The following is a 23503-nucleotide window of genomic DNA, read 5'->3' as shown; positions in this document are numbered from 1 at the left end:
TGAGACCAAAAATTTTCAGCTCCAAAAACGAAGAAAAAGTAAGGCTAACCCCTTTGCATTTTTGGCAAAAATTTCAGCGATTTTAAAAAGTACCGGAATAAATTCTTTCATGCACTATTCCGACGTAATTTTGCGAGGGAAATCGATCAAGCGCAGTCCCAATACGCTGCGATCAACGCATCAAAAGTTACAGCCAAAAAACGAGACCTGAGTTTTCGACATATTTCAGCAGGTGCTTTTTCCTTCGTAATTTCTCTCCTGTAGATCCCACGCCCTTTTCGCTGCGTTTTCTGAGTTCCTGGGGGTCCAATTAGTCAGGAAAAGGTCATTTAAATCAAATCTGAGACCAAAAATTTTCAGCTCCAAAAACGAAGAAAAAGTAAGGCTAACCCCTTTGCATTTTTGGCAAAAATTTCAGCGATTTTAAAAAGTACCGGAATAAATTCTTTCATGCACTATTCCGACGTAATTTTGCGAGGGAAATCGATCAAGCGCAGTCCCAATACGCTGCGATCAACGCATCAAAAGTTACAGCCAAAAAACGAGACCTGAGTTTTCGACATATTTCAGCAGGTGCTTTTTCCTTCGTAATTTCTCTCCTGTAGATCCCACGCCCTTTTCGCTGCGTTTTCTGAGTTCCTGGGGGTCCAATTAGTCAGGAAAAGGTCATTTAAATCAAATCTGAGACCAAAAATTTTCAGCTCCAAAAACGAAGAAAAAGTAAGGCTAACCCCTTTGCATTTTTGGCAAAAATTTCAGCGATTTTAAAAAGTACCGGAATAAATTCTTTCATGCACTATTCCGACGTAATTTTGCGAGGGAAATCGATCAAGCGCAGTCCCAATACGCTGCGATCAACGCATCAAAAGTTACAGCCAAAAAACGAGACCTGAGTTTTCGACATATTTCAGCAGGTGCTTTTTCCTTCGTAATTTCTCTCCTGTAGATCCCACGCCCTTTTCGCTGCGTTTTCTGAGTTCCTGGGGGTCCAATTAGTCAGGAAAAGGTCATTTAAATCAAATCTGAGACCAAAAATTTTCAGCTCCAAAAACGAAGAAAAAGTAAGGCTAACCCCTTTGCATTTTTGGCAAAAATTTCAGCGATTTTAAAAAGTACCGGAATAAATTCTTTCATGCACTATTCCGACGTAATTTTGCGAGGGAAATCGATCAAGCGCAGTCCCAATACGCTGCGATCAACGCATCAAAAGTTACAGCCAAAAAACGAGACCTGAGTTTTCGACATATTTCAGCAGGTGCTTTTTCCTTCGTAATTTCTCTCCTGTAGATCCCACGCCCTTTTCGCTGCGTTTTCTGAGTTCCTGGGGGTCCAATTAGTCAGGAAAAGGTCATTTAAATCAAATCTGAGACCAAAAATTTTCAGCTCCAAAAACGAAGAAAAAGTAAGGCTAACCCCTTTGCATTTTTGGCAAAAATTTCAGCGATTTTAAAAAGTACCGGAATAAATTCTTTCATGCACTATTCCGACGTAATTTTGCGAGGGAAATCGATCAAGCGCAGTCCCAATACGCTGCGATCAACGCATCAAAAGTTACAGCCAAAAAACGAGACCTGAGTTTTCGACATATTTCAGCAGGTGCTTTTTCCTTCGTAATTTCTCTCCTGTCGATCCCACGCCCTTTTCGCTGCGTTTTCTGAGTTCCTGGGGGTCCAATTAGTCAGGAAAGGGTCATTCAAATCAAATCTGAGACCAAAAATTTTCAGCTCCAAAAACGAAGAAAAAGTAAGGCTAACCCCTTTGCATTTTTGGCAGAAATTTCAGCGATTTTAAAAAGTGCCAGAATAAATTCTTTCATGCACTATTCCGACGTAATTTCGCGAGAGAAATCGATCAAGCGCAGTCCCAATACGCTGCGATCAACGCATCAAAAGTTACAGCCAAAAAACGAGACCTGAGTTTTCGACATATTTCAGCAGGTGCTTTTTCCTTCGTAATTTCTCTCCTGTAGATCCCACGCCCTTTTCGCTGCGTTTTCTGAGTTCCTGGGGGTCCAATTAGTCAGGAAAAGGTCATTTAAATCAAATCTGAGACCAAAAATTTTCAGCTCCAAAAACGAAGAAAAAGTAAGGCTAACCCCTTTGCATTTTTGGCAAAAATTTCAGCGATTTTAAAAAGTACCGGAATAAATTCTTTCATGCACTATTCCGACGTAATTTTGCGAGGGAAATCGATCAAGCGCAGTCCCAATACGCTGCGATCAACGCATCAAAAGTTACAGCCAAAAAACGAGACCTGAGTTTTCGACATATTTCAGCAGGTGCTTTTTCCTTCGTAATTTCTCTCCTGTCGATCCCACGCCCTTTTTGCTGCGTTTTCTGAGTTCCTGGGGGTCCAATTAGTCAGGAAAGGGTCATTTAAATCAAATCTGAGACCAAAAATTTTCAGCTCCAAAAACGAAGAAAAAGTGAGGCTGTTACGTGGGGGTGAGGGTGTACTGAGCGGTGGTAGTTAATGATTAATTGAATAATCAAGCTCCCACGTAACGACAATGAATAATTATTAAAACTAAGAAAAAGACTCACCTTTCGATAAGCCGGTCATTTGTAGGATCGTGTTGTTATAGAACTGTACAGGTCTGTGAGGTTTGTTTAAATTGTTGAGGCAATTTTATAATAAAGAAAATGGGAAGAAGGTCGTTCAAAATAAATGTTTATTATGATTTAACTGGTAAAAGATGAAGTATATTCTGTTTCAATTTGGTTATTGAAATATCTGGTAACAATCGATGGCGATAATGATATATGAGCCGAAAATAACAATTTATAAAGTTTTCAAGTTTATAAAAATCGTGTGTTATACTATTCTAGAGGATATTATTATTTGGTACCAGGAACATCTACTCTGAACGATGGTTTTAACTAGCTGGTCGTGAGTATTGTATGGTATCTCTCTTTTTAGATTATTTTAAATCGATTATATATATATATATAATTGTTAAATCTTATTCGTTAATTCTTGGACACAATAAGTACAATTTAATTGGGGGTAGTGAAGCTAGCCACCAATTCTAGACTTGGGTTTTGTGAATTTACTGAAGTAGTTTTTGATTATCAAGGTGAAACAAGAATTCGTCTCATTTTGAAGATTAACACTCGAATTGACTTAGCTTTAGGTGAATCGGTCGACGAGATTGAGAGCCGTCGGATCGTGTCGGTCTGCGTCGGTAGAATGCTGGACCAGGGGCCTCACCTCAAATTTGGAAGAGTTGATGAATCGAATGATGTTGAACGCCGGTCACTTAGTCTTTGTGAATTTAGAATGATATCTTGTTACAGAAAGTTATAGTTGAACGTGTCAATGTTCTGATTTTAATGTATGATGAAATTGATTGCAACGATTTATTTATTGAAAATGATGGTGTAATTATTATTATTATTACTTAAGATTACCTGATTCGATTGAATCAGGGCCGAACTCAGTTTAATTATGGAAAATGGAACTGCATAAAAATGTCTATTCGCGAAATGATGAGATTTAGTAAAGAACAGAAAAGATGGAAACGTAGAAAATAGTGAGTCTCTTGCAGCTAACAGAATAACTGAATGCTCGAATTTGACGAATTAGCGCGAGATTTTAGGTCGGTCACAAGTAAGATTTTCCAAACTCTACTCTTGCTCGAGAGGGCTAATCCGGGTTTACGTCCACGCACTTCGCGACTTGACAGACGAAAGACGCGGCTTCTTGGGCCCGAGGGTCCAAGGAGTTGCAGTTGTAATTAGTTACAACGGTAATTAGCCAATGAGGTGCGAGGGCGATCTCCTGGTGCCCAAATCCACATGGTCAGCGTTACTTCTCGCTCTTCGACGGTGTTCCGACGATTCTCAATCTCGTCGGTGACACATTGAAAATATGAACAAAAGATATTTGCATGCAATGTTCACACATTCATTCATACATTCCAATAAGTAATCTATTTTAATTTGGTGGTTCTAAAGGTAGTGGTTTATCCTAGTTATTGATTATAGTTTTAACTTAAAAAGAGGGATATTTCCAGTCTGAGCGCTACTGATGCTAATTCAGCAGTCTCCTATCTCAGTTCTTGGTACCAGTTAAATAGAAGAAAGTTGAACCTTATACTAGGGATCATCGTTGGTCTCTACGTGACTTTTGCCAGGAGGGGTGGAACTCGCCGTTATTAGAATATGAGATTTTGATGAAATGATATCTGTGCATTGAAGAAATTAAAGCAATGAAATGAAATGGAATTTTGAAAAAGGTACGCCAAGGCGGTACGTCGGGGCGTAACAAGGCTAACCCCTTTGCATTTTTGGCGAAAATTTTCGCGATTTTGAAAAGTGCCGGAATAAATTCTTTCATGCACTATTCCGACGTAATTTTGCGAGAGAAATCGATTAGGCGCAGTCCCAATACGCTGCGATCAACGCATCAGAAGGTGCAGCCGAAAAATGAAGAAATTTGCTCCACATTTCTCTGCTGTTGATCTTTCGCACTTTTCCCTGCGTTTTCTAAGTTCCTCGTCGTCCAATTAGTCAGGAAAGGGTCATACTCGAGCCTGAGACGAAAAATTTTCGGCTCTAAAAATGAAGAAAAAAACAACGCTAAATATTGCCACACAATTTTGCTGCGAGTGAAACCTAGCCTTGGGATGCTACCGTCATGTCTATAAGCTCGATGATACCGAGCTGGATGGGGAACAATTTTTTCGTTAACGTTTACCAAAATGTTTTTTCTCTTAACATTATCGATTTAAAATCAGTCAGCCAAATTCCTCCTGGAAAAAACCGCACAGCAGAGAGGACGTGTGAGAATCGCGCTCCACAGACATCGAGTATCGGGTTCGCTTCCTCCTGGATCCTGTGCTCCGGGTTCCCTTCCTGGTGCAGAAATCCTCGTCCTCCTCGTTCTCCTCCTTTCTTCCACCAGTTCCTGCAGGTAGTAGACCTGGAGCGCGGAAACTACGGAGTGCTTATTCCTGAAGTCGAGTTTCATCAGGTAGCGGACCTAGAGCGCAGGAACCACGGAGCGCTTGTTCTGGAAGTCGAGTTCCTGCAGGTAGTGTACCTGGAGCGCAGAAACTACGGAGCGCATTTTCCTGAAGTCGAGTTCCACCAGGTAGCGGATCTTGAGCACTGGAACTACGGAGCGCTTGTTATGAAAGTCGAATTCCACCAGGTAGCGGACCTTGAGCGTAGAAACTACGGAACGCTTGTCCCTGAAGTCAAGTTTCACCAGGTAGCAGACCTGGAGCACAAGACCCAGAAGGTAGAGAACCCGGTACTCGAAATCTGCAGAGCGCGATTCTCATACATCCGCTCTACTGCGCGGTTGTTTCCAGACTGAGGAATTCGGATAGCAAAAGAAAAAAAAAACTTGGATAGCGTCACTTTCTGAACATCCGAACTATAGTTTCGAACTTTAATACTATGTGTGATGTATGATGTAGATGTATACTGTATGAGGATGTATGATGCTGTGATGTGATGTATAATGATTTTAATTTTTACATTTCAGACAAGAAATACGGACTTCATCTTTCCTGCCGATTCCAGACTCAAACGGCTAGGCCCTTTGATGGTCTTCGATGGTGTCGAATAGAATCCCATTTCAAAATAAATAATTCCTCATTTTCACATTATAGACGTATTATTGTAAGTAATCTAGTTTGTCTTCTGAAAAATTATCAAATTTATAGCATGGATCTCGTATTAATCGTAAATGGAATTAATATCGTACATGGACCGCATATACATATACACTATTTGGTCTCTGCATCATTATTCCATCTGATCTATTACTATTTATGATCTATGGATACATTCTTTTCTCGGGTACTTGTACTTTAATTAAATCACTTTTTTGCTACAAATGCTGCCGCAGCTTCCGCAAGCCAAGTCACGTGACGCGTCATCAAGGCCACACATCGTGTATCAGCTCTGCAACTGGAATACCATACTACTATAGAAACCTAAGAATTAACGCAGGTTTTCGGCAGTTTTAGGAAGGCTTGCACCGTGCGCTTCGGAAAGAGGCTTGCTGCAGGTGACACGTACGCTCTGCCGCCAGTAAAAAAGAAATTCACCGATAACCGACCGATATACGAATTCTGCGCTTACAATTTAAATGTACGCAACTGTACACGTTGTTACATTTTTTGTCCTGATTTTAATTATCTACCAATAAAAACATGTGCAAAAAATTATGTCAAACAGGCGAATTAAATTTCAATTCAGAACACCCCACAACTTTGAGTGTAATATGTATATGGTGTAGTTGTTGTATGCGTGCACTCGGCACGATCGGGTAATGGTTACAATCCTGGCACCAACAATTGAGATGTTAGATACTGTGATTTATAACCTGATCAACGAGATAAAATTCTAAAACGAATGCAACGCACGCGTGTCGACAAGTCAATTTTACGTCCGTCGTATCGGGGTGATTTTCTGGGGTTGGGAGGACAATAAAAAAAATGCATACTCACAATCTAGGTGATACCAGATTGGTCTCAACCTTCTCGAGGGCCGTCAAGTTATGATAAAGTGAATGTGTTTTTTTTAAATATTCTTTGACAGTAAAGTTACTAACTTGAACGTACATTCTGATCAGCTGGAACAGGATTACTTGCTTCTTTATCTAACGTCATGGGTTGATACAGGAAGCAGACTACAAGAGAGCGAGCGAGTCTAAAGACATGGGTTAATCTTAACTATTTTCCGTAGGCGCAGAATTCAAAATCTTTTCAACTACAGTGGAAACATCCGAAAGGTTGGGTTCTTATTCTTCGTTTCAATAGATCAGAGATTTTTTCCAGTACACTACAACTCATAATAACTATATAAAATATTTGTAGTAATCCTAAACCTCAACTTGATCGGGATCTTACGAGAAGTTTGCGTAAATAACTGTACCTCTTGGCTCTTATCCTACGTAATAACGAACAGTAAACAAATATTAGGTTTTCGGGGGAAATATTTGACAATGCGTCAGGAAATACCTTGAACTTGAATTATTTGGGACCCAAAACTGTGGAAGACTCTTCGCAAAATAGTAAGGAGTGAGACTCAAACCAGATGTGAAATTCACTGACCATTGGCCGAAACCCATCCCGTTTGGCGTGGAATAGCCCATATATTATTCCGCGTTGAAACTGCTTCCGCTTGCACCAGGCAGCACTCATTGTAATAAACATATAACATACATAATATGAAATCTCATGGTCTTACTCGCTGTAATCTAATCAGCGGATGTTCAGAAATAGACGTGGAAGTCGTTCCACATCATACTTACAAGTAAAAAATAAAATCGCCACCAACATTTTTTTTTCTGGTATTGAATATCAATTTCTATTCCCACGTCCAAGTAACTCAACTTCTAATATCAAATCCCAATTTCATCCATACCAAAATCCACTTCGTTCACAACATTCACACTCCTCATTAGTCCAATAAATTATCTACACATTCAATTAAACCTTTTCTCCGTTTGATTTTTTGCTTGCTTCCTCATCCTTTCCCCGAGGCGAAGGCACCGACAAGAACGAACCCAAAGAAGCCCAAAAAAACGTCTTGGATGGGTATAGAAGCGTATTGTAAGCCGCTCGTCAATACCAATACCTCTATCCGGTAACAGATTCTAATTTGTAAACAGTTTCATAGAGAAGGAAAACTATGCTTCCAGAGAGAATTCATAATCGCGCAAACTTTACATGTAGCAATGAACGAAAAAGTCACTTAAGCCAAACATTGCATTGATTACAAACCTTGATAGCGTGCCGTTCTCTCAGAATGTCCGACGCCGTGTCCGCTCGAGATTTTCTGCTTTGCTTATGTCGTATTCAGCCATCTATTCAATATGACTCGTTCAGTGATCTAAATTATTATCAACAATAAGTCCAGTAATATTTACAGATCGTTGTTGCAACACCCTTTCAACCAAGCATTACACGATTCAAAAGTGCATAAAACAAATTAGCGTCTTGCGTCGAATTCAATTTGCAAGAAATTCAAATCGTCGAAACCAACCGATGTTTTCTTAATATTACTCTGATTTTTAAAAGTGAACGATATTAAGAAACAGCGCCTGAAAAAAACGATATCAGGTACCCAAAAATTTTACTACGTCGAACCGGAGCAAAACTGCGAATTGAGAGTTAAGATTTACACTTTGAGTCCAAAAACTCGAAATATTAGCTTCTTTAAACTTAATCTAGACGCTCTTTCGAACGAAAATTAGACTAGTTCAAAAACCAAACTTGAAAGATGAATATAAGATTTCAGTTGCGCTATGTTTAAAAAGTATCTACGAATCTATGCATTAGTATCTTTGATAAACCGTAATCAATATTTGAAACTTTAAATCTTCATAGCACGAATTCCGTTTCTTTTTTTTCCTTTGTCTAAACAAATATTGTATCTGTATGCTGAGTTCAATTATTGCTTGCGCGACACTTCATCTACTGAAAGCACAAATTTGCAAATTGACATGCTCGCTAAATAACCGTAACGTGATTTTCAGATTTTCGAAGTTGAATTCCTTTTAATGAGATTTCATTCACTGCTGTATAATGCAAAGTTTGCGTGATTATAGACTTTCTCTGATACATGGTTTTTTTTCTTTTACAAACTAGAAGCAATCAATAATAGTTTGAATTTTCCGACGTTGAAACTACAAATATTCATAATTCCGAAATTTCGTATAGCATGTTGAAATTAAAAAAATCCAGTCAATCATTTCTGTATTCAATATATCAAAAAAATTATCGAGGCGACTTTCTTTTTCAATTGTAACTATGATCCTCCCAAAAAGCACCTCTGGCGCAAAAACCTTTCGCCAAGTACATTAAAAATGTGGCCATTACCCAAAAAAATACCTTCCAGGATTAAAAATGTAAGCATGTGTCACCTTATATAAAAAAGTATTTCGCAAAAGCATAGCATAAATAAATATTCTCAACCTTTACCGAAAAAGATTCAAATCACACATCATTACCAAGCACAAGCTCTATGATTCACAGAAGGCGTGTCGAGGATCTCGTATAAGCAGGGGAATCCCGCCACCCCTCCACAAGCCGATACAATACGGAAAGGGGAACTACTAGTGATATGCCTCCCAATCAGCATGCCTGCATATAAGAGGACATTTTTCTCCATTAACATTCAATCTTCGGAGTCCATCAGACGTATTTCGAAACACTCGCGTGGCCATCCGATAAAGTTGCGCTGAATTTTTACAACGATATCATCATGAGCTCCATAGCGACCAATAAAGAGACAGGTATTTTATAATTTTTCCATATTAAAGTCAAGATTGATAATTCCGTAGCAAGGTGTCAAAAGAGGATAACTCGAAACAATAAATTTTTGTACAAAAAATGACATGGATAAGTTTCGCATATTTCTTGTCAGTTCCTATTAGGAGTGCGCGGTATTGGAAATTAGATACTAATTTTCGTTACGGGTTTCATATTCGGTAGTTTCGGTTAATCGAAATATCAAAATTTCCGTAAATACCGTAGTACCGAAATTTCGATAGACTTTAATCTGCAAATATCGTCGGAAAAAGACTAAGAAACATCTGTATTGAACTGTGTAAATACCAATAATCTAAGTAGTATTTAGATTATCAGAAATTTCGGTACTTCGGTATTTAGCAAAATTTCGATATTTCGGTATCGGTATTGACAGAAGGTTCCCATACGGATACATTTCGAGGAATGAGATACCGAAAAAAATTCGGTATACCGAAATAACGCGCACGCCTAGTTCCTATACATTAGATTGGAGTATAACTTTGTACAAAATATCTCGTAGTGAAATAATGATTTAAAAAAAAAAATTTTTTCTTAAAAAAATTATTTAATTGTTTATAACTGTTTTTTTCATTTATCCACCATTCAAATTATTTATTAAGGAATAATTTTTTTTCTAAAAATCATCATTTACAATTGTTAATATAATTATGAAAAATTTTTTTTTTTCTATCTGAATTTTCATTGTTTATTTTATAAACAATTTGTTATAAACAAATTTATATTTTCATTTTATTTTTTTTTCGCTGCTTTAAAAAATTACAAATACAGCCATGTGCATCAGAGTTGTAAAAAAAAATTTTTCTCTATTTATTATTGAATTTTAAAATACTTTACCCCAAAAAATTTTTTTTACAACTCTGATGCACATGGCTGTATTTGTAATTTTTTAAAGCAACGAAAAAAAAATAAAATGAAAATATAAATTTGTTTATAACAAATTGTTTATAAAATAAACAATGAAAATTCAAATAGAAGAAAAAAAATTTTTTCATAATTATATTAACAATTGTAAATGATGATTTTTAGAAAAAAAATTATTTCTTAATAAATAATTTAAATGGTGGATAAATGAAAAAAACAGTTATAAACAATTAAATAATTTTTTTAAGAAAAAAATTTTTTTTTTAAAATCATTATTTCACTACGACAATAAAATGACCAAAAAAAATTTTTCAAAAATATTCAACTTGTCTATTTGTTTATAATAAATTTTTAAACAATACATGTTAAAAAATTTTCAGCCAAGCTAATAAACGCAACATATTAATTTAAAAACAACCAAAATTCAAGATTTACGAAAAAAAAATTTTTTCATAACATTGGCCGGATTTTTCCATTTTTGATAACTTTGAAAAATCATTATAAACAAATGAAAAAACTTTTATAAACTTTTACCACTGAATCTTGTTTATTATTTATATAAGAAGAGCTCACAAAAGAAAAAAAATTTATAGACCCATTTTTTAAACTTTTACAAGTGATTTTATGAAAAGTCAAGTCTACGAAAAATGAGTTAATTAATAATGAAATAACTTAAACGAAAATCGGGTTAAAAATTTTTTTTTGGTAAGACTACATTCCTTCAAGTGTCTAGATAACACTATAATTTATTCAAATTTTTAAATTAATATTGAATGTTATAAAAAAATTGTTTCGTGTTGCATGCTTCGCTAGGCGGTGACGTCTAGGCACCGAAACGGCCGCGCGGAGTCCTATTTTCAACGTTAAATTAAAATTATAAATAATAAAGCTAGAATTCCGGGAGTATGGACTTTTTCATCGGAAATTTCCTCCTCTTTTAGGATCTTTTCTCAAAATTCATTTATCTTTTATATTTTTGAAATTATAGCTATAAAACGGAGACTCCCTTTTTTTCTTTTCGTTTTTTGTTTATAACTATTGAAATTTTTAATGGCGGATTAATTAAAAAATACCGGTTTCATCATTTTAAATTCTGAATCCAATGCACCAATCGCCATATTTTTAAGACCATTCTAACGATTTTTCTCAGTGAACTCACTTCTCGACCAGACTACTTGGAAAGTTTCACTTACGAAGCCTGTGGAGCTTGCATAAAGTGCCCCGTTTCCGAAACCGTTTTCCCGAAACCGTCACGTTTTCGAACCACTATTTTCCCGACCTAGTGAATTCCCGAATCGGCGTTTCTCCGTATTCGTAATAACCCCGAACCACCAATTTTCCGACGGATAGAATTCTCGAATCGACACTTTCCCGACCTAGCAAATTCCCGCATTGTTATGTTCCTGACCTGCCCGATTCCCCGTAGACCTGAGGAATTCAATAGATCGGCAATACGACAATCCGGGAATTTCATTTCTTGGGAAATTGCAAGAAAATGACGATTCGGTGTTACAACAGGTTGAGTGAAACAACGATTCGGGAAAATGGTTTCGGGAATGTGAAGGGTTCGAACTTTCAATGCACGTGTAGGAAAACAAATTTGAATCATATCTGAAAGTAGAAATTCAAGTGCTTTCGACTTAAGCATAAAGAAGGTACCCATGTATAGTTTAAATGTACACCTATTTTTCAGAGGTTTCACCTGCATCGTCGAAAATTTTTGACGTTGACGGAAAATCTATGACAAAACTCAGCTGTCCATTCACTTGGGATATGGGGGAAATCATGGAAACTCGAGTACGATTATTAAACGATAAGTTTCGTTTTGAAGATGTTACCGACATCCAAGATCAGTTTCCAGAATTTGTATTAATTTACCATCTCATGCTGGCCTATGAGAATGTATCGATCAAGAATCCGCAAGCCGCTGAAAAATGCATCAAGGACGCTGAAGATAGTTTTCATGAAATTAAACAAAGGTTCTTGACATTATTTACTATAAACGTTTTTCCATAATGTTAGTTTGATACCACAATGTAACGAGAAAAACTAAATGGCTCAAGTTTGATAATGAAGAAGCTTAATTTTTCTGAACATTATGTGCTCTCTTGAGAGAAATTCAAGTGTAAAACTCAATCTGAATACACGAATTTTATACAAATGTAATGGAATACTATTCTAATTTGTACTTATACTGAAAGTACTGATCAAATTTTACATTGAATTATTCATCTTGTTTCACTGATCTAACAATATTATAATAATGAAAATCAGGAAAACACTGGAAAGCGTGGAACGTGTCCTGAAACACATTTTATTTGGAACAAAGTACTATGTGCTTCAACAGCTGGGACAGCTGACACAGGCAGACGAACTGCTGAAAGAAATATGCAATATTAAGGACATGAATGAAACGGAATTAGCCATGTTGTCCGGGTGCCAATGTTTAGCCTGGTCACTGTACAACGTCACTGATAATTCCATGGCAATCAAATTTGCACAAGAGGCTGTCCAGCATGAGCCCAGTAATGGCAAATGGCACTTTTTGGTCGGGAAAAATTGCCGAACCTTAAGAAAGAGGAATAGTTCGACTGATAGCCTGCCAGATGAACATGAATCATTTGGTTTTCAGAAGGCTTACGAACTTTCTAAGAACGCTTTGTTTGGTGTATATTTGGCCCGAATGTATCGAGAGTCTAAAAAAACTGAAGAGGCTAATAGAATGTATAAGCAAGTTGCTGCTGGTGAACGAACTTGTTGTAAGGTGCAATTACAATTAGCTCTAGGACTTGTACGAGCGAAGGATTGTAGTTTGGCAAAGAGTTGTCTGGATTACGTAGCTGAAAAGATGCCCGATTCTCCGAAATATGCACATTACATGGCTATATACGAGGAAAAATGCAAACGAGACTTTAAGGTAATGACTGATAAATTATACACAATGTTGTCAATTTGTTGATATTCAGTTTATAACTACTTTTGATTAATGTTACCTGGTTGACATGAACAGAAATATTAGTGCAATTTTCATTTGATTAATGAATAGTTGAGATTACAATGAATTGAAATATCACAGACAGTATATGAAAACTACTGAAATAAACTGAACAGTTTTTAATTAAACTTTTAGGCCGCTCTTCGTTATTACACGACTGCAATAGAGGAAGGAAATTTTAATGCTGAATGGCAGTATATAGAGTGTAGGAAAAAAGTTGAACCTGATTGGAATCCACTGCCATATATGTTGGAGTTATTGACGAAGTACAACAAAGATCCTGATGCCCAAATTCAAGAAATAAACATTAAAATTGGAGTGTATTATTTGTTTCATATGGATGATGTTTTGTCAGCAAGTCAATACTTGGACAACGCTGTTCAAATTGATCCAAATGCCAAAAGCCTAAAGGTATAGAGTTGATTTATATTATACGAAATATACGTACATTATTTAGTTGAAATAATAATTCAATTTTCTGTACATATGCCCATTTGTACTATAACGTGAAAATAGTAGAAATTATACTCGCATGAGTATCGCATTATTCGAAATTTTTTTAACTACCATGATTAATTTTTTCGTTTGTACCAACAAAATCTTTCATATTTCAGACATATTTCGTTTCTTATCAGAACAATGTGAACGTATATTATGCGTGGGCAGTAAAAATCCGCCTTGCATTACTGACGAAAGCTACGGAACCAAGTACAGACGAGATTGCCATGTTGAAAGATAAATTGCAACTCTGTTTTAAGAATGATCAAATTTCATCTTCTATCTCTGGTGATTCAGAACAAACTTTGAACCAACGATGGTCAGTAATGTACCAAAATTATCATAATCAAAGTTCTGGTGGCAATTCAAGACAGCAGCAGATCAATCGGAGAAATTAGTCCAAAGGCACAAGGCAACCGAAGCATTTGTGACAAACGATATTAATCAAGTACATCAAAAAATAAAGGACATTTAATTGCAAATCGTGAGAAACGTTCAAGAAACTGCGACTATAAAATCTTTTGGTAAAGAGGAAAGTACTGCAGCTGAAGCAACGTATCATCTTGTCAAAATTTACAAAACCCTGCTTTTTGACTAAGATAACCGCCAGACAGCCTAATGCTAATTATACTACTCATTCTTGTGTAATCAATATTTGGCATATTCGGCTACGTATGTTTTGTGCAACAAATGGCAGCTGGCCAAGGTCTGCTTCGATTGCTGTCCATCATTCTCCATTCCTTACACATATTTTCCACCGAGACCCATGCAAGACAAACAAGCTTCATTGTAATTTCGCTATTCTGTCACATATTTCTGTCATTATTATTTCTGTCAACTATTATGTTACATACATACAGACCTATGAATTTTGCAATTACAACTCAAATGTACAAATTGTCACATTTCTTGTGCTGATTTTAATTATCTGCCAATAAAAATATGCAGAAAATTATGTTGAACGAATGAATCAAAATACCCTACAACTAAAATTGAGATGTTGAATATTATGATTATTGGCACTTACCCTGTCAGGTAATATACAGCCAGACGGAAAATAGAAGAAATACCGTGATTTATAACCTCATCAATTCGAACAGGATTATATCTTCAGTCAACGCTTGCGGAGACGGGAGAAAATTTAATTTTCGCATCGGCGTAGATAAAAGTTATTCCTGTGTAGTAGAGATCACGGGGTATTCCCGCTCCTAACCCGATTGAAAGCATTGGTGGCAACTGGAAACTCAGAGACGATTATTATTTCAGAACACCACCATGTTTCGTGAACACTCAACACGTGTTTGCCGGTTGATAGTGGAGTGTTAGGTTAAGTTGTCAATCTTACCAAGAATTTCTGTTGATTTCGTTAAATTTACCGATTAGCAATGGGTAAAAAAGACAAAAATAAGAAGAAAGTTAGTGGTATTGAGAAAACAGCTATGAAAACAGAAAAAAAACTTACTGCAAAGCAAAAGAAAGAGTTGGCTGCACTCGGAGAGGTTAGTTTAGCATCGTAGAGTGCTAAAAATACAAATTACGTTACCAGCGGTTGTTCCGGTAACTTAATTTCTTCACATATTTCAAAAATTTCCACAGCTGAATTTAACCAATCGAATCGTCGTGCTACATTAATTCATGTGAGAATCGAGAAATGGTCGTAACTTACGTTAGTTTTGAACATAGTTCAAGACTTCCTTCCTTGTTGCTCAACGATTGTTCACACACTTAGAACAGAATAACACTTAGCATCTGACAAATGAGCAATTGTTTTGTTGTGTGTTGTAGGATGATATCGAGAAAGTGGTGGCAGAAATTGAGCGGGAAGAGGCAAAGAGGCAACGTGTCGTTGAAGCGGTTGTCGCACCGCCGTCACATCGTGTAAATTTCTCATTAACCACTCATCCTTTCAAAGATGAGCTAGTAATGCTTGGGGGGGAGTTCTACAATGGACAAACGGTATTCATAAAATTTATGGTGCAAATATATGTATCAATTCTCATTTAAGTTCAGTTTCATCAATGAACATCCCTTTAAAACAACATTGTGACATTCGTTTTAGACACTTGTCTACGGAGACATGTTCTTTTACAATATAAGCAACAACGAATGGTCCGTAATTAAGGCACCTGGTGGCCCAGCACCCAGATGCGGACATCAAGCGCTAGCTGTTCCAATAAATAAAGGTCAACTGTGGGTCTTCGGTGGTGAATATTCAAGCCCTTCGCAGTCACAGTTCTACCACTATAGAGATCTATGGGTCTATCACTTTGGGGATAAGAAATGGGAGAAAATTGGGTGAGCGCAAGAGTACCGTTAGTAAATTTGAATGTTGAGCAAATATGCAATTTTTTTCATTGGACTTCTTTTTTTAATTAACTAGGGCCACTGGTGGACCATCAGCGAGAAGTGGTCATAGAATGGTATATATGAAAAAACAACTATTTATATTCGGTGGGTTTCACGACAATGTCAGAGATTACAAATATTTTAACGACGTTTTTGTATTTAATCTCACAACATACAAATGGAACAAGTTGGAGCCTTCAGGTTTGTAGAGTGTGGAAAAATTTTTCTCACACTTTTTTAAAAACTCTAAAATCTAATTTACAGTAATTTGAAATGAAAGATGTAATATTATAATCATATCTACTATAGTCTACCATCATTGTGTAAATACATTTATTTCAGGCACTCCACCAGCTCCTCGATCTGGATGTGTAGTATTACCAACACCGGATAATAAAATTCTAGTTTACGGTGGCTACAGTAAAGAGAGAATTAAAAAAGATGTGGATAAGGGTCACGTACACACTGATATGTTTTTATTGAGCCCAGAGAGTGAGTTTTGCATTGGAAAAAAATAGCTTTGTAACTTTCTGATTATGAAACCATGGATTCAAATTTTAGAAAATGATCAGACTGGATTAAAATGGAAATGGACGCTTCTGAAACAAAGTGGTATATCAATATCACCAAGATGTAGCGCTACAGCGATTTTGGCTCAATCAAATCTCGCATATATGTTTGGTGGTGTTTTTGACGAAGAAGAAAATGAAGAAGACCTTAAAGGAACATTTTTCAATGACCTCATCGCACTGGATCTTGAAAAGTACCAATGGAGAACAGGTATGTAACGAAAAAATTATGAGTTTGACCGCCTCAATTTCAACTGAATGAAACGAGATTTGGGGATATGGACGCTTAAGTACAGTTACGATGAAGTAACTTTACATAATAGAAATCATTTCTGGTTTCATAGTAACATTGAGCGGAAAGAAAAACCCGCAAGAGAGGCGAAAACGTAGAAAACAAAAAGAAGATGGTGATATTAACGAAGAAAGTAGTGACAACGACGATGGTAGTGACCATGAAGTTCCGAAAGCGATGGATGTCACTTCTGAACCAACTATTGTCTCTGATGGAATTTTCACGGTCAGTAATACTTGATACTATTTTGATTTTTATTATTTTCAGTGAATTTACTACTTGTATATATCTATATACAACAGAATTGCCGCAGTAAAATGATCTTTTTCATTCGAATAATAATCCATGATTACAATGAAGCCTTGTTAGATAAAATTTCACTACGAATTCAAAATCATAAGTAACAACAAAACGGTTGACGACAAAAAGAATAATTAAATTGACACTTCACTTATCCATACTCAGGTCACTGTTGGTCCGTCCAGTATGACCAACAGTACAATTAAGGAGGAAAAACGACCAGATGATATTTTCTCACCATCTCCTCGAATTAATCCTGGGCTCGCCATCAAGCATGGAGTGCTGTACTTGTTTGGTGGGATGTTTGAAGATGGAGACAGACAATACACTCTTAATGATTTCTACAAATTGGGTGAATTATATAATCAGTTACAATTTGTAGAACATTTAGGTAGCAAATTAATAGTAATTGAACCGAGATCAAACATTTTCTCAATTTCTTCTGCTCTCCTGGTTTACAGACTTTCGTAAGTTAGATGAATGGAAAACAATAATCAAAAGCGACATTACTTCGCAAACATGGATTGATTCTGAAAGCTCAGAATCTGAAAGTCAAGGTGAAGAATCCACCAGTGATGGCAGCAGTGAAAATGAGATGGAGGTTGACGAAAATTGAAGTGTAACTTTTGCCTAATTAAGTGACAGAGAATTTTTTTCATCACTATCAAATAATGTAAATTGATTGTAACATGATACTACGACTCAGCTGTAAAATTATCATTCAGTAAATTTTAATATTAAAACAAATTTAAGTCTGAAGTATATGAAAAACGTACTGCATAAACGATGTTGCGACGAGCATCTGATCTATGTAGCAATTTAGTATTCTCATGTGTTGAATTACCTACACACAGCGTACCAAATCTCATACATTGCAAGCTAGACTCAATAATCTTTTTGGTCATGCACTGTTTGCTCTCATTTGCCTGAGTTTTTCCAACTCTTGCCGTATTCTGTCTTTCTGTAGAAAAGAAAAAATATTCCAGTACAAACAATCGGTTCGTCACTTACAAATATCACAAAGTTACCTTTTGCAAATGCTTGCTCTGTACATCCACGGGTGCCTTGGCAATATAACCAGGTGCTGAAGTCAATTGTAACAATCGGTTCATTTGCCCCTCTAACGCGGAGACCTTTCTTTTAATCCTGTCTTGAATTTGTTCTGCTTGCTTTGGATCCTATCAAAATTAATTACTTTAATTATCGATAATTTAGTGTTTATGTTGCAGAAATTAGGAGAATTCTTTTATGCGGAAATTTAAAGGTTGAAATATATGTACAAAACGTAATAATTTTGTTTTACCTTAATTGAAAGATATATCACAGCATGACTCCCAACTGTATCAGATATACAATTCTCCATTTTATCGTAATTATTTTCAAGTGCTACTTTCACTCCCTGAACTCTACTTAACGCGGCAATAACGCTTGAATTTTCAATAAACAAATCCATATTATCTTCTGCACTAAGCACGACGTGTGCTGTAATAGAAAATGGTACTATATTGTAACAGATTTTATATTTCTACCATTCACTTGCGATTTTTTCATTGAATATATTACCTTCACTCGTCTTCGACTTTATATTACTCGTAGAGATAAGACTTCTTATCGTTGATACGACTTTCCAAACGTTTCCAATATTTTCTTCTAGAACCTCATCTCTAAATTCTTGAAACTGTGAAAATTACGTAAGTAATGCGATGTAAAATATCAGTTTTCAACTTAACTATACTCTATCAACTGCAATACCTCTTCCGATGTGGGATAAGTTGTTTGCATGAGTGACTTCAAAGTTGGCAATGTGTCTATGCGCTGAGACAGTAGTGAATATAATTCATCAGCCAGGTAAGGTGTGATCGGTGCAATTATCCTCAGAGAAACATCCAGACACTTGATCAAAGTACGTATGTGTCCACTGGCTGTATTTCCTTCTAGATGTGCCAGTCCTGGCTTTGTTGCTTCCTAGTGAATACGTAATGTTAATACAAGTGTCTATATCAGAGTGGAGGTCCTCTTCACAAGCTTGTGAATTCGCGAACCTTTGTTAATAGTTGGTCGAATATTAATTGATGAAGAAAAATATTTAAAATAATAGTCTATTCAATAAGTGTTGATTGAAAAAATGCATACCAAATACCAATCGCAGAAGTCCCGGTAAAAAAAGTTTTTCATTTTTGACGTCACAAGGTGAAGATTTCTGTGTAAAAATGCTTCATTCACAGTTGTCACCATCGATGATAGTCTGCTTAGTATCCATGTATCGATTGAACTTAGTTTTGCATCAGGAAGACATGGATGTTTTGACGTTGCAAGAAGGATAAATTTACTTGCTTGCCAGATTTTGTTACAAAACAGCTTATTTGTCACGCATTCACTTACGTCAAAATTTATGTAGTGACCTACGGGAGAATGAAGATACTTTTATTATGAAACGGTCATGTTGAGCATTCTATCAAGAGATTTAAATTAAAAAAATCTGCTGACGAAACTCGTGACTAACTCTTTATTTCGAGGGAAGATAATGTAAGTCGTAATGCATCATTTCCACATTCAGGGATTCCATTTGGAAACATTTTATTATTCAGATTCACCGTTCTCTCTAGCTCCTTATGCGAAAATATACCAGCTTTATAATTCTGTTTGGCTTGTTCATTGAGATTCTGTAAATAAAAAAAATTAAATATTTCGAGCAATAGTTGTGATATTTGATCATTGAAAAAATGTAGATTGCTATCTTTCCGTTGGAAAAAAAAATTGTAGCACTTACTTGCAATGATATACCCTGAGTAATATTTTCCGGAGTTATGACATTACCAAGACTTTTTGACATCTTTTTTCCTTGGTTATCACACAAAACTCCGTGCAAAAGTATTTCCTGGAAGTATAAATCTGTTCATGCGTTTGCGCAAGGAAAAAATGTCATAAACAAATTTGTATGATCACCATACCTTGAAAGGTAACTGACCAGTTAGTTCTGTACCAAGCATGACCATTCTTGTTACCCAAAAGAAAAGTATGTCATGACCAGTTTCAAGCATTGACAGCGGGTAAAACTTCTTATAATCGCCAGTCTGAAAAACATATAATAGATTTCAAGACCTGGGTAAAGTAAAATGTTTTAGAAGTGACAAAAGAATGTAGGTAATAAAAATGAAGAATAACTATTCAATAACTCTAGAAAATAAGAAGGTATTGCAAATTCATACTTGATTGGGCCAACCCATTACAGTAAAGGGTAGAAGCGCCGATGAAAACCATGTGTCTAAAACATCCTCATCCTGTTTAATCGTCACCTCATTGCCAAATTTGTTTCGAGCTTTGACCAGAGCTTCATTTTCAGTTCGTGCAATAATCCAAGTAGATTCTGAACCGTTACTGCAAAGATACGCTGGAATGCGATGTCCCCACCACAATTGTCTTGATACACACCAGTCTCTGAACAATATTTTGACCATTATCGGTAATATTCAATGCATTGTACCAGATGTCGATAAATCAACAGGATTTTCTTAAACTGATAACAATAGGTAGTAAACATCAGAAGTCTTACTTGATGTTTTCAAGCCAATTGTACCATGTCCGTTCATGTACAGATGGATCAATCTTTAGGGTGCCATTTTTAACAGCTTCTAACGCAAGAGCAGACATGCTTTTACATTTAATAAACCACTGCTCCTTAAGTAGATGCTCTATAACATCACCTGACCGAGAACATTTTGGTACTACCATGTTATGATCTTTAATTTCTCCTAAAGCATTATCATTAGCCAAATGCGTCAAAATTAGTTCACGTACCAAGAATCTTGGAACTCCCTATTGTTTCGCAAACATGGAAAATACAAAGTTTGGAGTTTAATAATCTTGAAAATAATAATTTATGGTGAAAAACGAAAAAATAGCAGTTTGTCTGCAAAAATAGCAACTAATCTGCATCTTAGTGATAAATTCATAGTACCTGAAATAGTTCAGTTTTCGATATTATGTTACCCTTCTCATCGATAACATCGATTATTTCTAAATTGTGTCTTTTAGCAACTTCTAAATCAGCTGGATCATGTGCTGGAGTAATTTTTACCGCACCTGTAAGTACAATTTTCAATAAATGGGTGTTAAATCCATTATAAAAGCTTGAATGCTGTTTAGTCTGACGATATAAGTACCAATTTTTGTATACCTGTTTGGTGATTTTTTTACCTGTGCCAAAAGTCATGTTTACAAATCGGTCTGCAATTATAGGAATATAAGTTTTTCTAAATGGATGCCACACCTGAGAACCAATGTATCGAGAATATCTTTCATCCTCTGGATGTACAGCCACCGCTACATCTCCTAACATGGTCTCAGGTCGCGTAGATGCTACAGTCAGGACTTCGTCTGAAATAATATTGAAAATTCCTCTATCACAGAGTGAGAAAGTGATAATGTTCAAAGATTTTGGAATGTATACAATTTATAACATGATCATTTTATTTTCAGTTTAATTACCAGAATTTTGAAGCTTGTAAGAGAATTCAGTGATTTGTCCGAACGTGATTTTTTTCTCATAACCAGGAATTTCTATTTCAGTTTTTCCTGTAACCGGAATATATTCAACTTCGATATCAGATATAGCACTGCGAAGAGTTGGAGACCAGTTGACTATAGACTTATCTCTATAAACTAAGTTTCGTTCAGCCAATTGGACAAATGCTTCTGTTACAGCGTTGCTACATCTCTATAAATTAAAAACTGCACTAATAACCAATGTGATTTTTAATGTAAATTAAAACTTTATTTATTCAGCTGATACCTCGTCCTTGGTGAAAAATTTTCTGGACCAATCCAGACTAGCTCCAAATGATTTCAATTGCTTGTATATTACATCCTCTTTTTCATTTTTCCAACTCTCGACATGCGATAAAAATTCTTCCTTCCCAAGGTCATGCCGAGATAATCCCTTACTTTTTTTTAATTGCTTTTCGACAACCACCTGCGTAGCTATTCCTGCATGATCCAGTCCCGGTACCCACACAACTGGATGGCCTCTCATTCTGTACCTGTTAGAAAATAGTATTTAGAATGATTTTCAGACACAATTGCGTGAAACAAGTGGGCAAGAGTCATTTTTAATAGAAAAGACTTTTCCTAAATCTGGTGCTATTTTTCCTTAAAATGTGACTTTTAGTCATCTTTCTTTGAACCGTGACTCTAGCAGAGCAGCAACCATTGACGGTTTATAAATGTCAGAGCCTTAATCAGTAAATAGTTTCTAAAATTTAAAGGTAAATATAATTTTGACAATAGAAAGTATTTAGAAATCCCAGCCAGTGAAATAATTATTAAATATCTCTGAATTTTAATCTACCATCTTGCCAGCGAATCTTGTATTACTGCAGTCAGTGAATGTCCCAGATGTAATGTACCCGTTACATTGGGTGGTGGTAATATAATTGTGAATGAAGTTTTATCGCTATGTTTTGTCGAGAAATATTTATTCTTCTCCCAGATATCGTACCATTTGCTTTCCACATCTTTACAATTGTACGTAGTGGGGAAATCTAAAATTGAGAAGAAATAAAATACATTAGCTGAATTTAATTCATTGAATGGTCTTGATACGGCAGAGTTTTTTGCAATGCTTATTGTACTTAAAAAAATTAACTGAATAATTCAATCAACGAACAATACGTACCATGTTTAGTTTGTGTACAATATTTGTAACAATTTGGGCTGTTATAACCTCTCCTAAGTGTCACGTGCAATCGCAATGAGTTCATTCTAAAAGTTTCTAAAATCATTCATCGAGACCTATTGCCCAGCATCATGAATAGAAAGATATTGGTATAGATTGGAAAATTATCCTAGTACAGTAATTACTAATCCGTGCTGTTTGACGTTCAACTATTAATCCGCATCTTTATCGCTGCACATTACCGGCGGCCAGCGTTTTGTCGCGGTGCCTAAACAACAGCTACCTACATTTCTTGCCTGCGACCACATTCGTTTGTTTGCAGGCGCATCTATTGGTCCATTCGCTATGTTGGTCTATCTCGGGTGTCATCGACCCCTTATTAGTGTAGTAAAGTCATAGGAAAGTAAAGTTTTCTTATTAGTCTCGACAGCTTTTTAGTTCTAATTAGAGATTAAATAATTTCTGCATGTGCATAAATTCATCCTAATAACGAATAGTATGGAAACAGGTGTTCGATAACTTGTTACAAGAAAAGACGTCGATTCAATTGCAGTTGAAGTCGGCGAATGGCTTGCGGGATTTCCCACACTAGATCTCATTTCTCTGTTTCACTTTGTCCACGAATACACGATTAGTCACCGATAAGTTATTAGACGTATTCCGAAATATGTGCTCG

General features: G+C 36.1%; 3 protein-coding genes across 3 annotated transcripts; 2 read left to right on the top strand and 1 right to left on the bottom strand.

Moving 5' to 3' along the window:
* The first annotated feature begins 9106 nt into the window (after positions 1–9106).
* LOC124297535 (uncharacterized) lies at positions 9107–14590 on the top strand. Its single transcript, XM_046748675.1, has 5 exons — positions 9107–9255; positions 11847–12132; positions 12428–13070; positions 13284–13559; positions 13763–14590. The coding sequence occupies exons 1-5, from the start codon at positions 9225–9227 to the stop codon at positions 14042–14044; spliced, it is 1518 nt and encodes a 505-aa protein (XP_046604631.1). The 5' UTR covers positions 9107–9224; the 3' UTR covers positions 14045–14590.
* A 316-nt stretch (positions 14591–14906) lies between these two features.
* Positions 14907–17931, top strand: LOC124297534 (kelch domain-containing protein 4-like). The gene is made up of 9 exons (XM_046748674.1): positions 14907–15145; positions 15432–15602; positions 15706–15941; positions 16027–16193; positions 16335–16484; positions 16554–16772; positions 16906–17078; positions 17319–17505; positions 17615–17931. The coding sequence occupies exons 1-9, from the start codon at positions 15032–15034 to the stop codon at positions 17767–17769; spliced, it is 1572 nt and encodes a 523-aa protein (XP_046604630.1). The 5' UTR covers positions 14907–15031; the 3' UTR covers positions 17770–17931.
* A 44-nt stretch (positions 17932–17975) lies between these two features.
* LOC124297533 (valine--tRNA ligase-like) lies at positions 17976–23103 on the bottom strand. Its single transcript, XM_046748673.1, has 17 exons — positions 22828–23103; positions 22501–22693; positions 21946–22192; positions 21642–21870; positions 21351–21530; positions 21112–21236; positions 20707–20969; positions 20363–20591; positions 20105–20227; positions 19924–20031; positions 19657–19816; positions 19287–19555; positions 18906–19118; positions 18717–18831; positions 18457–18635; positions 18182–18331; positions 17976–18114 (listed from the first exon to the last, which is right to left on the bottom strand). The coding sequence occupies exons 1-17, from the start codon at positions 22931–22933 to the stop codon at positions 18055–18057; spliced, it is 2949 nt and encodes a 982-aa protein (XP_046604629.1). The 5' UTR covers positions 22934–23103; the 3' UTR covers positions 17976–18054.
* Positions 23104–23503: the final 400 nt, after the last annotated feature.

This window comes from Neodiprion virginianus, chromosome 2, assembly GCF_021901495.1.
Source record: "Neodiprion virginianus isolate iyNeoVirg1 chromosome 2, iyNeoVirg1.1, whole genome shotgun sequence".
NCBI classification, from domain to species: Eukaryota; Metazoa; Arthropoda; class Insecta; order Hymenoptera; family Diprionidae; genus Neodiprion; species Neodiprion virginianus.
This window is presented reverse-complemented; position numbering and strand designations above follow the sequence as displayed.